The sequence below is a fragment of the Odontesthes bonariensis genome, chromosome 8 (assembly GCF_027942865.1).
Source record: "Odontesthes bonariensis isolate fOdoBon6 chromosome 8, fOdoBon6.hap1, whole genome shotgun sequence".
Classification (NCBI taxonomy): domain Eukaryota; kingdom Metazoa; phylum Chordata; class Actinopteri; order Atheriniformes; family Atherinopsidae; genus Odontesthes; species Odontesthes bonariensis.
Genome location: NC_134513.1, coordinates 19,855,411 through 19,870,008, shown reverse-complemented (window position 1 = coordinate 19,870,008; position 14,598 = coordinate 19,855,411). Strand labels below are relative to the sequence as shown.

Genomic DNA, 14,598 nt, shown 5'->3' with positions numbered 1-14,598 from the left:
ACCTCCGCTCACTCTGCGCAGTCTGTTGATAATGGAAACCAGGTTGACCTGAATGATGGGCTTGTAGGGCAGCTTTTATTGTGCCTGTAGGATGGAGGGAAAATAGCCCACCGATGATAACCACAAGCAACATAAAAGACAAGTAGTTTTCAGTATGATAAACATAATTAATCTTTGCTAATTATGCATTTTCTTAAAACATACGTTAAAAAACTATTAATTGTTAGAGGATGCTTCTGGGCATAAATTTGAACTAACCTTGGGCTCAGTAACCCAGAAAATACTTGGTAGATTAATCTAATTTAATCAGAAGTATCTAGCAGTTGAGCAGAAGCTGTTGATCTGTTCATTCATCCATCAATAATTGTGACGCCATCTTAATGTAATGTTGTAAGTTTGACAAACCTGTAATCATAAAGAGTAGCAAGCTAAAAGAATGGAGAACACAGCTTATGTTTGTGTCTCACTTATTTGAACAAAAAGAACCCGAATAGGGTTCAGTCTGAAAACAAGACAACCCCCAAGACGGTTTTAAGAACATCAACATTTATTTCACATGATATAAAACAGATGCAGTATGAACTTTTTGCATATTGACTAATAATATTATATCTTATAATATTCACTCTTATTTTCAGTGTGTACATAAATTATGCCTTCTTGTTCTGTTTATTTTTCAATACTTCTTTTTAACTGTTACATATACATTTCTTACATTTCTTTTATGTCCTGAAGCTCCAAAGTCTGACTTATTGCTTCATACCTGTGCTATAACCCCAATTCCTCACCATCTAGGACAGATTCAAACTCAGGGACTGTGTCGTGTCATAATCTTTTTCGTAAATCTGCGAAGTAATGTAAACCAAAGAGAAAAAAAATTCAAAAGACACACAGAATGCAAAAATCAGACACAAATCCAAAGCATTCCAATACTCTGAGTGTTCGACAGACTTCAGGAGATTCCAATCACCTGCTTCGCCTATATAATCCAAAAAAATAAGTCCTGTAAAAAAGAGAAAGAACAGCAGCATGAAGTGGCACCTTATTGAAGTAAAAATTGGCTTTATGGTCATATATATTTATACTTTTTATAAATCCATATATGCATATCAAATGAAAGACAACTGGTCGTGTTGCAGTTTCAAAAGAAGCGAAAATGGAGGAAGCCTCCAATCTCAAATGAACATCAAAGAGCTTCAGTGGTCACTTGGGGGTCAAAGTAAAGCACTGCATGTATGAGTTTTGGTGCTTAGCCCATCTGAGGTGAGACTCCTCGTGCTCTTATATACAGCTGTACACTCGCTTCCAACAACTCAGGAACAGCTATCATCCCCATCTCCAGATTTGTTATTTATCCTAATTCTAATAACATTATGTTAAGATGACTGTAATACTTAGGTATCAAAAGCTCTGTATATTGATGTGTGTGTATGGACTTGGCAGCACATTTCTATGGTGCTAATGACTCCCAAAACAAGTCGTAAATGGAGTCAGGACTGTGAAATGGTTTGATTCTAATTTTCTTGTGCCCAGAAATGGCAAATAAATGTACACATTGGTCATTCCAAATTGTGTGAGCATGCACGACTGTCTTTGTTTTCTGTGTCCCCTGCTTCTCGCCCACTGTCAGCTGGGATAGGTCCCAAGTCCACACAAAGAAGGTATTTTTAATGGATGCATTCCACTCAAAACCTGGACTGTCTGGCTACCATGCTGTAACTATTCCCAAACTTGGCCACATGTTCCACCTGTAAAACAATAAGTCAGACTCTAATTCAATGTCCAGGCTGTAATTGACTCGTGTTTGCTCATTGTGCATTCGTTAACTCCTCAGATTGTCACAGAACTGGAGTTACATTCCACAACTTTTTTCAGTTGCTGAATGTAAAGTTGTTGTTTTAAGTTGTCATCGCACGTAGGACGCATCAGAAACGCTGCGACCAACCACGGCTTCAGGGGTCTAAACTGCAGATGTAAAGAGCATAACTGCTCAATCAGGTGTAGGTCACGCTGGCTCTGCATCGACTTGACCTTGAGGCATAAACCTGGCTTAGTGTGTCATCCTCACATACGCAAACCTCATCTGCTTTGCTACTCCAAGCTTCTTGGAGATATTTTAATTGCCGTCTTTATTCCCAGAAATCTTGCAGAACATGGTGCGTTTCCAACAGTGAATATGGATTTCAGCGAGTACGGCTGGCTCCGTCCAAGACTGTTTCGTGCTCCTCACCCTTGTCTCTAAGGGTGACCCCAGTCCCCCTGCCGAGGAGAATTATTTATCGACTTGAATTTGCTTTCAGCTCAACTTGACAGTCCAGAACAATCAATCATCTGCTTCACTTTCTATCCTCCTCTATATTCAGCAGGTCTTCCAGGTAATTCAACTCCTTTCCTTTGGGCAACAAGTCCCTTCCAGCCTCCACAATCATATCCCCTTTATGTGTGTTAAACTGTGAATGACGCCATAGACTTGTTATGATCATGCTTGGCTGTGGTGTGTGTTTGCTCTTGTGTAAGTTAGCCCAGCTTTCGCGGGGACAAGACTGTCGTCTCCAGTTTTAAAACTAAAATCGTTTTCTGCCTGCCTGTCTTTTGAACTAGAATTTGATTGTCCATAATTCTGTAACCTGCCTGCCGGTTGTGGTCATCTGAAGTCAATGGAGTCACATTGACACCAAACGGCTGAGATGCAATCCACAGGTGACCATTGTAGACATTGTCTATTCTGTGGCTGCTTGTAGAGATTTACCCATCACCCAGTAAAAATGTTTTCTTTTGTGCCCAGGTTATGGACTAAAACCCTAAAAAAACGAAAAGGGTTTTATATTTTTGAGGAAAAACGTCTCCGAGAGCCTTTGTGTTATTTTTCCACAAAGCCTAATAAAACAATGTAAATTAGTGGCAGTGATGTGTAAAAGTTGTATAATGATCCTTTAACCGTTGCCTCGAAGTGCCACAACACTGTTCTCCTCAAGGCAGTTGTTAAAAGGTTCAGCTTTATTCAGTGGACACAAAGAGGAGACTGAGGGTTTTCAACTTCATTGGATGAGCACATCATGGCAGTTCTAAAAAGTTTGGAAAATGTCAACCATTTTGGATCTGCTAGGATTTTCTGTTCAGGAAAGCAGACGGGAAAATCTGAAAATCAAGCAGCTGAGTTCTTATATTCTGTCCTCTTTCTCATTAATTAACCCTGGAAAAAGAGGTGGTTTAATTTGAACTTCCATATGATTCATTTCTGGGCTAGCTCAGGTAGATTAAAGTCAAATCATGTATCTATAACCATTTCACAATCTTTTTTTTTTTGGTGTAGACATGTTTTGGGGCCAGAAGGAATCCACAGAATCTTTATTTTGGTCATGTCATACTGGTAAGCTACTAAAGATAAAATACATCTGCCTTTCTTTGTCTGGATGTGATGGCTGCCCGTCTCGCTGCTGGTCATCTGTCTGTTAGCAAGGCTGTCGTCCTTTAGTTTCAGTTTCCATGTGGGCATGTAACAGTAGTATCAAAGGAGTTCTGTTGTAAATGCAGGAAGCCATGGAGCATGCTCTGTGCAGGCTGGCTACATTTTGGCTCTACGGGACGCCAGTGTGCATGTTGAGGCTGGCATCGCTCACGTGTCACTGCTCACCAAGGTGAACGTCTGAGCTGCAGGGAGGAGAAGAAAGTGAGAATTGATTAATATGTTTTCATCCTTTACTTGTTGTTTTGCCCCTGCTGCATTTGATACAGTTGACCACAATATATTACTGAAACGACTGAAAAAACTGGGCGGGTCTTTCCGGAACTGTACTAAACTGGTTCAAAACATACTTGGAGAACAGAAAGTACTTTGTGTCAATAGGTAACTTTACATCTGAGCACACAAGAGTCACATGTGGAGTTCCCCAAGGTTCCATCCTGGGACCTCTTCTGTTTAACATCTATTGAGGAGATTAATGACTGGATGTGCCACAACTTTCTCCAGCTAAACAAATACAAAACTGAGGTAATTGTCTTTGGAGCCAAAGAGAAATGATTACAGGTCACCACAGAGCTTCAATCTATACACCTAGAAACTACCAACCAGGCCATAAATCTGGGTGTAGTGATGGACTCAGACCTAAATTTGGAAAAACACATTAAGGCAGTAACAAAGTCAGCCTACTATCACCTTAAGAATATATTGGGTTAAAGGATCTGATGTGTCAGCAGGACCTGGAAAAACTAGTCCATACATTCATCTTTAGTAGGCTTGATTACTGTAACAGCATCTTTACAGCTCCAAATCTGAAGCTTGAGTTTCAAAACTTAATCACATTTTAACTACTGATCTTATCTATTGTTCTTATTTCTATCTTTTTTGTTTAAAATTTAAATCATGCTTTTTATTTCTACTGTTTTAATGTATCTGTAAAGCACTTTGAATATTCTTGTAGTTGAATTGTGCTTTACAAATAAACTTGCCTTGCCTAACAAAAGTTTATTAACAGATAAACAAGTGATCTTTTGGCAGATTAGATTCTTAAGCTATTTTCCTTCACAATAGCACACAAAGAAACACACACAGTGTTAAGTGGTACTTGCACAGTCTGATTTATGTAAAGCCAGAGAGATGCGCCATCGTTAGAGGCAGTGAGATTTAAAGAATAATTTGAAGAAAATGCACCTATTTACTTTCTTTCCGAGTAAAGAACTGGGATCAGATCAGCCTAGCGTAGCATAAAGAGTGCAAGTAGAGCCACACATCAGCAGTTCAATAATTCTCCTAAATTTGCTCAAAAGCATACATTTCGAAGCTGTGATTTTTCTCTTTTTAGGCGTGAATATAATTCTAAATATCCTTGAAAAAGAAGGAAAAGGAAAATGCATTTCAGTGCGTTTCATTTTGGACTCGCAGCAGTTCCACACTCCAGTCTGGTAGGTGGCGATAATGTACCTGCTGCGGCACAATTCTTCTACGTTTTGCTTATTTGTTTGGTTCCGTTCAGATGGTTTCCTGATTCTTTTCTGAATTTTCTTTTTGGATGAAAAAAAAAACAGCAACAAAAAAAGAGAATAAAAACGCGAAGGCAGAATAAGCACAAGTAAAGTAAAGATAAATAGTAATAATAATAGTTTAACACAGTTGATATGTTACAAGCCTCTGAGATGTTGCACATATTAACTGGGAAAGAAATCTGATTATTGAAGTAGGCTGATGGTTGAAAAATGATTAAAATACCCAATAAAGGGTCTTTTTTTCCGATCCACTAATGCTTTGAATTCAGCTCTCCAGAAGAAGAGTAAGCCTGCCAACATCAGTGCCACAATATCAGATGCTACAAATGATCCTTCAGTCTTTTTGCACACTGGTGTGGGTGGGCAGTGAACATGAAACTGGTTTGATCGGTATTTCTTTAGACTTTCATTCTCCCACAAGGTCAAAAATGTTTTCCAAATCCTGTAAAATTACCAACTGATGAGGTAATCTGTTAGGATTAAGGGGGAAATGTGGTCTCAGGTTGAACATATGACAACAGATTTTCTTTACTTACAAGCCAACATGTTGTTATTATTGTGTTTCTTGTTGTCTGCTGTCAGATGCTTGTATGAATCCAGGCTCTTCTCCAGGTTTTCCTGTCGGGTCATTTGCTGGCTCACATCCTTTTTCCCCTCCTTTGGTTCGGGACTCGGCGTCTGAAAGCTACAAAAGCAAGTGCGTTTCTTTAATAGCGATAAAAAAAATTAAATAAATAAATTAGCAACCATTCAAAGAACGATTAAGACGTACTTTTGGTATTTGTTGTTTACATCATTAGAAGGCTCCCTGGTATGAATGCACTGAATCTAATGAGGCATCAGTTTTCATGATTATGACTTTGTGTTCTGGATTTATTGATGTCCTCCTACACATTTGCTATACCACATTCCTCCAGTCAAATTCAACTGAGAACGGTGGGCAAAAAAAATAAATAAAAAAAAGAAAATACCCACGTCTTACACAGAGGTAATGTCTCTGCTGCCAAAGGGGCCTCCACAAATGAATGATTAACCCAAAAGTCAATACCATTCATAATGGAGTCCTGTAAAGTACCGCCCCAACAATTTTTATAATGCATCCCTATCGCATCAGACCTTGTTTACTTTGTTACTATTTTCTCAATCGAACAACAGCTGTGTTTCTACACGGCTGCCTCGTGTATACTGCTGCCGGTCAGCTGAGTCTACCAGAAGTTGTATCAGACTGTTTGGATCTCGTCTTCCTGAACATTACTTCTGCTTTGTCATTCTGTTCCGGATCTCTTATCAGCAGTTTTTCCTCATGTCTCCCCAGAATAACAGGCGTGTCATCATCTTTACTCATTTTGCTATCTTGTAGAACCCTGTACTGTGAAATTTTTCCAGAAAACCCATAGGTTTTAGTATGCCGTTTCAAACCAAGTCTTAGGGTTGAATGGGTTCAAGCAAAACCCAGGCTTTCAGCACTCCAATCCAATCAGTAATCACAATAAGGGTAGCCCCACCCACAGCAGAAACAGCTGATTATGAGGTGCCTGGTCCCAAGGCCTCCAAAGGTACCAGATACAGTGTTGTCATCAAGTTGGTTCTGGAACCATTTTCAGACAGGAGCTTCAACAGTTCATCGACTCATTGTCCTCCCATCGCTTGGATGTGTGTTAAAGGGATAGTTCGCCTATTTTGACATGAAGCTGTATGACATCCCATATAGCAATATCATTTATGAACATTGACTTACCCCCTGCTGCGTCCTGTGAGCCGAGTTCCAGCCTCGTTTTGGCGTAGATGAAGGTAGTCCGGCTAGTTGGCTGGGGCCACAAAAATAAAGCGTTTTGCTTCTCAAAACAATGTGCGTTCAAAAGAGTAATACATTTGCATCACAAAATCGTTCATCCAGGAAAAAAAAAAAAAAAATCAGACCTCACAATCGCTTGGCGCTATTTTCTCTCTCCCTTCGTATCACTACGGGCTGTGTAAACTGTGCAGACCGAAGTGCAGACCGAGCAGTCCCCTGCTTCCGAGCAGCAAACACCGTAACAGGTGCGGCTATCGCTAGGTGGCAATCACGGAGTGTTACAAGGAAGAGAAAATAGCGCCAAGCGATTGTGAGGTCTGACTTTCCTGGAGAACGATTTTGTGATGCAAATGTATTACTCTTTTGAACGCATATTGTTTTGAGAAGCAAAACGCTTTATTTTTGCGACCCCAGCCAACTAGCCGGACTACCGCCAAAACAAGGCTGGAACCCGGCTCACAGGACGCAGCGGGGGGTAAGAAAATATTCATAAATAATATTGCTAGTATGGGATGTCATACAGCTTCATGTCAAAAGAGGCGAACTATCCCTTTAAATGACTGTGTTTGTGAAAAGAGGAGCAGATATGATTCTCAAAGTCTTTATTGGAGTTGTTTTTGTCTGCCTGAGCTTCTGCAGTCCAGAAGGTGGCACTAATGCATCTACAAGCAGTGTACTGCTGTGGCTGGTTGTTTTTAAGGGATTTCCTTTGGCTGTTGGTGTGCGTATAAACTATAAACTAATAGTTATACTGTCCTTTGAAGAGCATACGATGACACTTTCAGTATAACATCCCACAAATCGCCCTCTGAGGGTCTGAGGATCAGCTGTAATGTCCCCCCTTTCAACAAATGGCTTAAAATGCTCGTCTCAGTGATACATGTTCACACAAATGCACGCACACACACACACACACACACACACCTGTTTTCAGTGGTGGTATTTGTGGGAGAGCTGGTCAGGTCTTGCTCCCTGCCTTCGTCATCCACAAAGGGTTGAAAGTTCACAATCTCCACATGCTGCGGCTCTCTGCCAAGGTCCAGAATCACCACCCTCTGGCTTTCACATGGCTGAAAAACCCAAACGAGAGGAGGTCACTAAACAAACCGTTCTCCATCGTGGTCCTTCCATCCCACCCCCTCCGGGACTCCACTGTTAGAAAGAACACTTCCTTTCACCATTTCACTGTACAACAGGTCACCTCTGTGTAACAGGTGAACACATCAGGGAATTCACATCTGTGACAATCTATATGGACATTCTTCATTCTTACTTCCATCTAGCTCTACCTCCTCTACACACAGCTCTTGTTTTACACCGTCTGTGTTTACTGTTTTATACAGAACAACACTTTTTTTATTTTCAGACCATCTGTGGACCAATCTTCCTCCACTGCCCCCCTAATCCTCCCCTCCCGTCCCAGTTTAAACACAATGGCAGATTAGCTGCAGTGAGGGATTACACATTGTGGTGGATTCCTTTGATTCTCCTCCCTTTAGTTTGGAGCCTGCTGGATGTCCACATAATCTATTATTCTATCTATTTTCCTAATCTGCAGTGAAGAAGTTTTATACTTAAATTATTTACGGCTTTCCCACTGACAATATAAAGTGGTATTTCGGTTCATTTGAGTACTGCACTTTAATCACTGATGCATAATTAGCTCCAAATGCAACATTACAGGAGTGTACACATAAGCACATCCATAGTTCTAATCTAAACATATGATGGAAAGCAGAGAGAATTTTTACTTTTGAATTCATGGCTTTTAAATGTGCATTTAAACTGCCATTGAGGACATTCTCAGAACATTGGGGACATCTTCCCTTTCTCAATTGCACAGCAGCAGCAGGAACATGAACATAACATGTTTTCCTTGTAAAAAATGGGCCTTTTTATCTTTGGGTTTCTAGAAAACACTCTGAACCTAGAAAAGGCCAACTGCATGGGGACAGATCAAGGTTAAAGAAAAAAACTCTTAAAGTAACTTAACCTGGATTATTAAACAGTGAGGCCACTTCTTCCCGGATTTATTCTGATATTCTGCTCACACTGTGAAATGAGCTCTCCTTTAGCGTTTTTTTTTACTCAATTGTTTCAGTCAGTGAACAACAAATTTTGTGGAGAATGTGTGCCATTGCATGCAAATTTAAATGATACTGAATCTCCCCCCATGGTTCTGTAACATCCAATCTGATTTAATTTTGTTCTCCAAAGGCATGTCTATTCATTTTATTCTGTTTGCAGTACCTCATTGTCTATACTGTTGGTCCCAGCCTGCGACTCATGCAGGTCCCTCTCCTGCTGTACCTCCTCACGCTCGGCATTTCCCCCCTCCTCTGCTCTCTGCACCTCCTGCAGATTGGAATAGAATCAGGCCATCATATCATCATGTCTGTATATACACTGTCTGGCCAAAATAAGTTCCCCCCCCAAAAATTAAACAAATTATTAGAGTTAGGTTCAATTGGCCAAGTTGAGGTTCAGCAATGTTATGCACCCAAAAAACGAGGTCAGCTGACTACCTGGGCAGTTTTTTTTTTCCATTAGTATATTTTTTTCTTCTTTGATGGTACAGTCATATTCCAAAATTACAATGTCAGGATCCATCAGGCTCAGACTGTGAAAGAGTGGTTCGAGGCAGAGATGGGACCAAGTCACACATGTGCAAGTCTCAAGTCTTAGCTTTCAAGTCTCAAGTAAGTCCCAAGTGATTTTTTTCTTGGGCAAGTCAAGTCAAGTCCTGTAATAGGTCAAGTCAAGTCAAAGTCAAGTCACCTTATTATTGCAATTTTACCTGCAGAATCTGATCTTAATAAAGTGAAAAGACAAGATATAAGTAACTGTCAGTAAACATCATTGGCCAATGTGTCCAACCTGTCCACCCCGTATCAAATCAAGCTAACGTTAGCTAACTACCGACTAGGCTAACAGAATAATATTAGCTAGTTTGACAAGCCCTTACTGGTCAGAATGGATCTTTAAATGACGAACAAAGTTCAAGGTTATGCTAGATGCTTAACACTCAAGTCATTCAAGTCATCGTGTCTCAAGTCAAGTCAAGTGCCGAGTCTTTAAATTCCAAGTCCGAGTCGAGTCTCATGTCTTTCATTTTTTTGTCAAGTCAAGTCACAAGTCATCAAAACAGGAACTCAAGTCGACTTGAGTCCAAGTCACAGTGACTTGAGTCCCCATCTCTGGTTCGGGGAGCATAAAAGATCATTTCATCACACGGATTCCGTCCAGACCAGAGTCCAGATCTTAAGCCCACTGAGAATCTTTGAGATATGCTGGATAATATTTTATGCAGCAATCTGACTCTTTATCATTACTACAAGATCTTTGAGGAAAATGAATGCAACTCTTGATGGCAAGAAATGTTGTGACACTACATAAGCTTATTAGAACAATGCAAAGGCAAAAGTGTCCTGTAATCAAAGCAAAAGGTGGTCTATCCAAACATCAGTGTGACTTTTTTTGGTCAGGCAGTGTGTTATTCAGCTTGTAGAACCACTGAATTTAGAGTGAGCATGGCATACAAGCTGTAACTCAAATATCAGACGTACCTGTGGTGAGGCGAGCACTCCTTCTTTGTGTGCTCCTGCAGCCTCTGGATCCGTCCTACTCTCCTCCATGTGAGCGACTTTCAGCTGCTGCAGAGCTGCCTCCAGCTCCGCAGGGTCTGGACAGGACCCTTCTGCCTGGGCGCGGTTCTGCACACACACACACACACACACACACACACACACACACACACACACAGCAGATGACTTCATGTACATACAGACATTCTGGTTCAGGCTCACAGGCTCGTGTCTGTGTGTGACATCACCTGCAGGATATGAAACGGTTTGTCTTTGTTGAAGGACGGTGAGCGTGAGGGGGTTTCTCTCCTCTTCTCGCGGAGTGACGAGGCCTCTTGGTTTCTCCTTATCCTCTCCAGCTGCTCCTCCACACTCATCCTCGTTCTCCCCACGTCTCGCTCCCCAAATCCCATCTGATCCACTGCACTCCTGGGACGATCCTGCACAGGAAAATGCTCATTGCTATACTTTTACTTCCATTAACCTGTGAGTCTATGTATACCTTTTGGCAGAAAAATCGTGGCATTCTTTTACATGTGAAAATTTTCATTTTTGTCCAGCTGACAGGGATTCACATCTTCTATTAAACACTGCATTCAACTTGTATGAAGGTAGCATGCTGTGTGGAGTAACACGGGGCTCCATTACTGGAGCTCTAGCTTAATTTATGCACACTTCCACCAGTCCTTTTCTTGTTTATCAACCCTCCAAAAAACCAAGACCTGGCCAGCAGTGGTGTGTACTTACAGATATCCAAGGAGGGATAAATCATAAACCAGCAAAGAAATGTGCTGGGACAAGTTTGATCTGTGGCAGCTCCAACCTGAAGTGAGATCTGCTTCCATAATTCACCATATTTCTTTTCTTTTTTGCTGAACCAGGGTTTTCTTCCTCCACTTATCTACCATGTCGCTATGTTAGCATGGTGTTATCATTTAGCAGCTTGTTTGTATGTCCTCAGTGGAACTAGTTAAAGGAGAGGCTAAATAAACGTTGGTTAGTTGTACTACACCAATTCAAAAAGCTTCTTCAGTCTAAGTGCTCATTTTCATACATACGAACCTCTAAAGGAAGGAAGAGAAGAAAGAATGAATTTCAACAACAATCCACATCTTTTATACAGGCTGCAACAGAGTTACAGACTCTAAAAAAATCTGTCGTCAGCTGTCAGAAAAGTGAAACCAAGTACAAAAAGCTGTAAAATGCAACACTGCTGTGGTTGCCTAGGACTGGCTCCAAATCAACATGGCTTCAGTAGACTTCCATTCAAAAAGTAAGTGCTCTAATGATATATTGAGATATCAAATATCAAGAAAGTTAGCCAAATCATCCCCTGATCATCTGAAAACACTTCCATCATTAAGTAGATACCAGGCCTCAAAGAGGTTAAAGTATGTTTAAATGACGTGAGAGTCATTCACCATATAACCTGAGGCACATGCACATAGTTAGAATATATTAACAGCCTTCATTGTCCTGATTTCTTAGTGAGCAGCACATTTTCCACTCTTTTGCTGTTATCTTGGCTTGACCATGACAAAAATGAAATAGAAAAAGAGTTTCTATTTAGTTTTTAACAGTAAGTAGGTTAATATTTTCTTTTGCTTTTCAGTTTAATGTGCAACACATCTTCAGTTCATTGTGCAATGCATCCAAATTCAATAAACTAAAATAGGAGCAAGGCGTGAGCTGTTCAGAAAGGAAGGCTAAAGGTGAAACTGTGCTACTAGGCAACACTTGCAAACATTTGAAACATGAACCAAAAATCAGCAAGGAGAGCAGCTGCTGAGAAAAACATGAGCCGCCGTCCTTTGGGCTGTTTCTGACCCATTAGTTGAGTTGGAATCGGTTGATGCTAAAGGCAAGACTTACACATCGGGACTCAGGTTTCTTGGTCTTCCTCAGGGTGACGTAGGAGGCAATGGTGGAGGACTCAGGAGGGCTCATGGAAGATTTGGTCCTGGGAGGGACAATACCCACTGGGTAAGGGGGCGCTGCTGGAGAAACAGCAGGGACACTGTTACTTTCACATCAACAACCAAACACTAATCAACTCTCCAGTTTCCAAGAAATACAAAGCAGAGGGAAGTCACAGAAATGTGAACAAAATTGAGGTAAATCACTCTGAGATTTCTACCTGGACCTAATCCTGATGGTCATTATGATGCCATGTGGCGAGAGTGCCAAGGTTCACCCTGGACAAGTCGCCAGTCCATCACAGGGCCACACAAAGACAAACAAGAGAAACAACCACACACACCTAGGGACAATTTGGAATCACCTATATATGTTTTTGGACTGGAACCAGGAACCCTCTAGCTGTAATGCGACAATCCTAACCACCAACACTAGGCTACCTGCGCATGCTAGGACAACTGCTCTATCTTACATGAATGTCCATGTCACCTGTCAGGTGAGGGCAATTTCCATGTACAAATAGAACACATAGCTAGGTGGAGAAATGATGTCCTCACCTGAAGAACCATAGTTACAATGTAACCAACAGATCGAACTCCAGGACAGACAGTATAGGAATATCAGTTCTAAAGCTCATTTTCAGACATGAACAACAGAGATGTTCAGGAGAATGTGTCCTTTTCCACAGCTGCTGTCTACATATATATCACAACGGGAGGCTTTCTGCTGGAGATGGACTCTTCTGGCTGGAAAGATGAGGTAGGGTGTTTTAAGTGCACAGATATGACTCCATGGAAATCTCTGAGTTTTCTTTTTTTGAGTTTTACATGTTGAGACCAGCAGATGAGGCTCCTTATCGTGTTGATATGAGTACTGAATGTATCTGTACATATCCACAACAATCGGGAGCAAAAAGAAGCATAGGGTCAGCAGAAAGGACACAAACACACACACAAACACACACAGCAGCAAATGCTCCAGAATGTTTACAGACCCGTTCATTCAATTCCAGCATTGCAAACTGGCTCTTGGGACGTGGAACATTGCCTCGCTGACGGGTAAAGAGCCTCAGCTGATGTGGGAGGTGGAGTGGTACAAACTAGATATAGTTGGGCTCACCTCCACACACAGCATGGGCTCTGGGGGCTGGACTCTCTCATACCTTCTCACATTCTGGAGTTGCCCAGCGGGAGAGGTGTTGGGCAGTTGCGGAGATACTCACAAGTCCCCAGCGGAGTGCCTCAGGGTTGGCGTTCTCCCTGGTGAGCAAGAGTGGGAAGGTTCTGATTGTTGTTTATGCGTAGGCACCAAACAGCCGCTTAGATTACCCGGCCTTCTTGTAGATCACAGAATCCTGTTGCACAGGCTGGAAAACTGGGTTGGACTTTCTGGAGCGGTCCTTAACTGGTTCAGGTCCTACTTAGAAGGCCGGAGTTATTTTGTTACAATTGGCAGCTATGAATCTGAGCGAGTGGCCATGACTTGTGGAGTCCCCCAGGGGTCAATTCTTGGACCTCTTCTGTTTAACTTGTATATGCTCCCTTTGGGTCAGATATTGCAGAATTTTAACATCAATTATCACAGTTATGCAGACGATACACAACTTTATGTGTCTCTGTCACCGGACGACTGCAGCCCAGCAGACGTATTGTGTCAGTGTCTGGAGGAAGTAAACACCTGGATGAGAGAGAATTTTCTACAATTAAATGAAGACAAAACTGAGATCATTCTGTTTGGTAGAAAAGAGAAGAGGGTCAGCGTTGGTAAATATCTTGAGACTCAGGACCTTACAATCACTGACCAAGTTCGTAACCTCGGAGTGTTGATAGACTCAGATCTGACTTTCAGCAGCCACATCAAAGCTGTCACCAAGGCAGCTTTTTACCACCTCAGAAACATCAACAGAATTAAAGGTTTCCTCTCCCAAAAAGACCAGGAGAAACTCATCCATGCATTCATCTCCAGTAGACTCGATTACTGTAACGCTCTTTTAACTGGACTTCCCAAAAAGAGCATTAAACATCTGCAGCTCATCCAGAACGCTGCTGCTAGAATTTTAACCCGGACTAAGAGATCTGAACACATCACACCAGTTTTAAAATCTTTACACTGGCTTCCAGTCAGTCACAGAATAGATTTTAAAAGCCTGCTGATGGTTTACAAATCCCAGAATGGTTTAGGCCCAAAATACATCTGTGATATGTTCAGAGAATATAAACCCAGCAGAGCTCTTAGATCCAAGGACTCAGGCCAGCTGGTCCAGTCCAGAGTCCAGACTAAACATGGAGAAGCAGCATTTAGCTGTTATGCTGCAAATAA

The 14,598-nt window shown here is 41.5% G+C and overlaps 1 protein-coding gene across 15 annotated transcripts in view; it reads right to left on the bottom strand.

Moving 5' to 3' along the window:
- Positions 1 to 529: 529 nt before the first annotated feature.
- LOC142385463 (pleckstrin homology domain-containing family A member 5-like) overlaps positions 530 to 14,598 on the bottom strand; it is a 230,400-nt gene continuing 216,331 nt past the window's right edge. For 11 of the 15 annotated variants that reach the window (XM_075472017.1, XM_075472023.1, XM_075472018.1 and 8 more), the window contains 7 exons: positions 12,235 to 12,359; positions 10,611 to 10,802; positions 10,345 to 10,491; positions 9,029 to 9,133; positions 7,703 to 7,848; positions 5,520 to 5,668; positions 530 to 3,651 (listed from right to left, as the gene is read on the bottom strand). In XM_075472017.1, coding sequence (XP_075328132.1) covers positions 3,617 to 3,651; positions 5,520 to 5,668; positions 7,703 to 7,848; positions 9,029 to 9,133; positions 10,345 to 10,491; positions 10,611 to 10,802; positions 12,235 to 12,359 — 899 coding nt within the window. In that variant the 3' untranslated portion in view covers positions 530 to 3,616. The remainder of the gene's footprint in view (positions 3,652 to 5,519; positions 5,669 to 7,702; positions 7,849 to 9,028; positions 9,134 to 10,344; positions 10,492 to 10,610; positions 10,803 to 12,234; positions 12,360 to 14,598) is intronic. The other 4 variants (XM_075472019.1, XM_075472025.1, XM_075472029.1 and 1 more) reach the window with 1 other exon arrangement.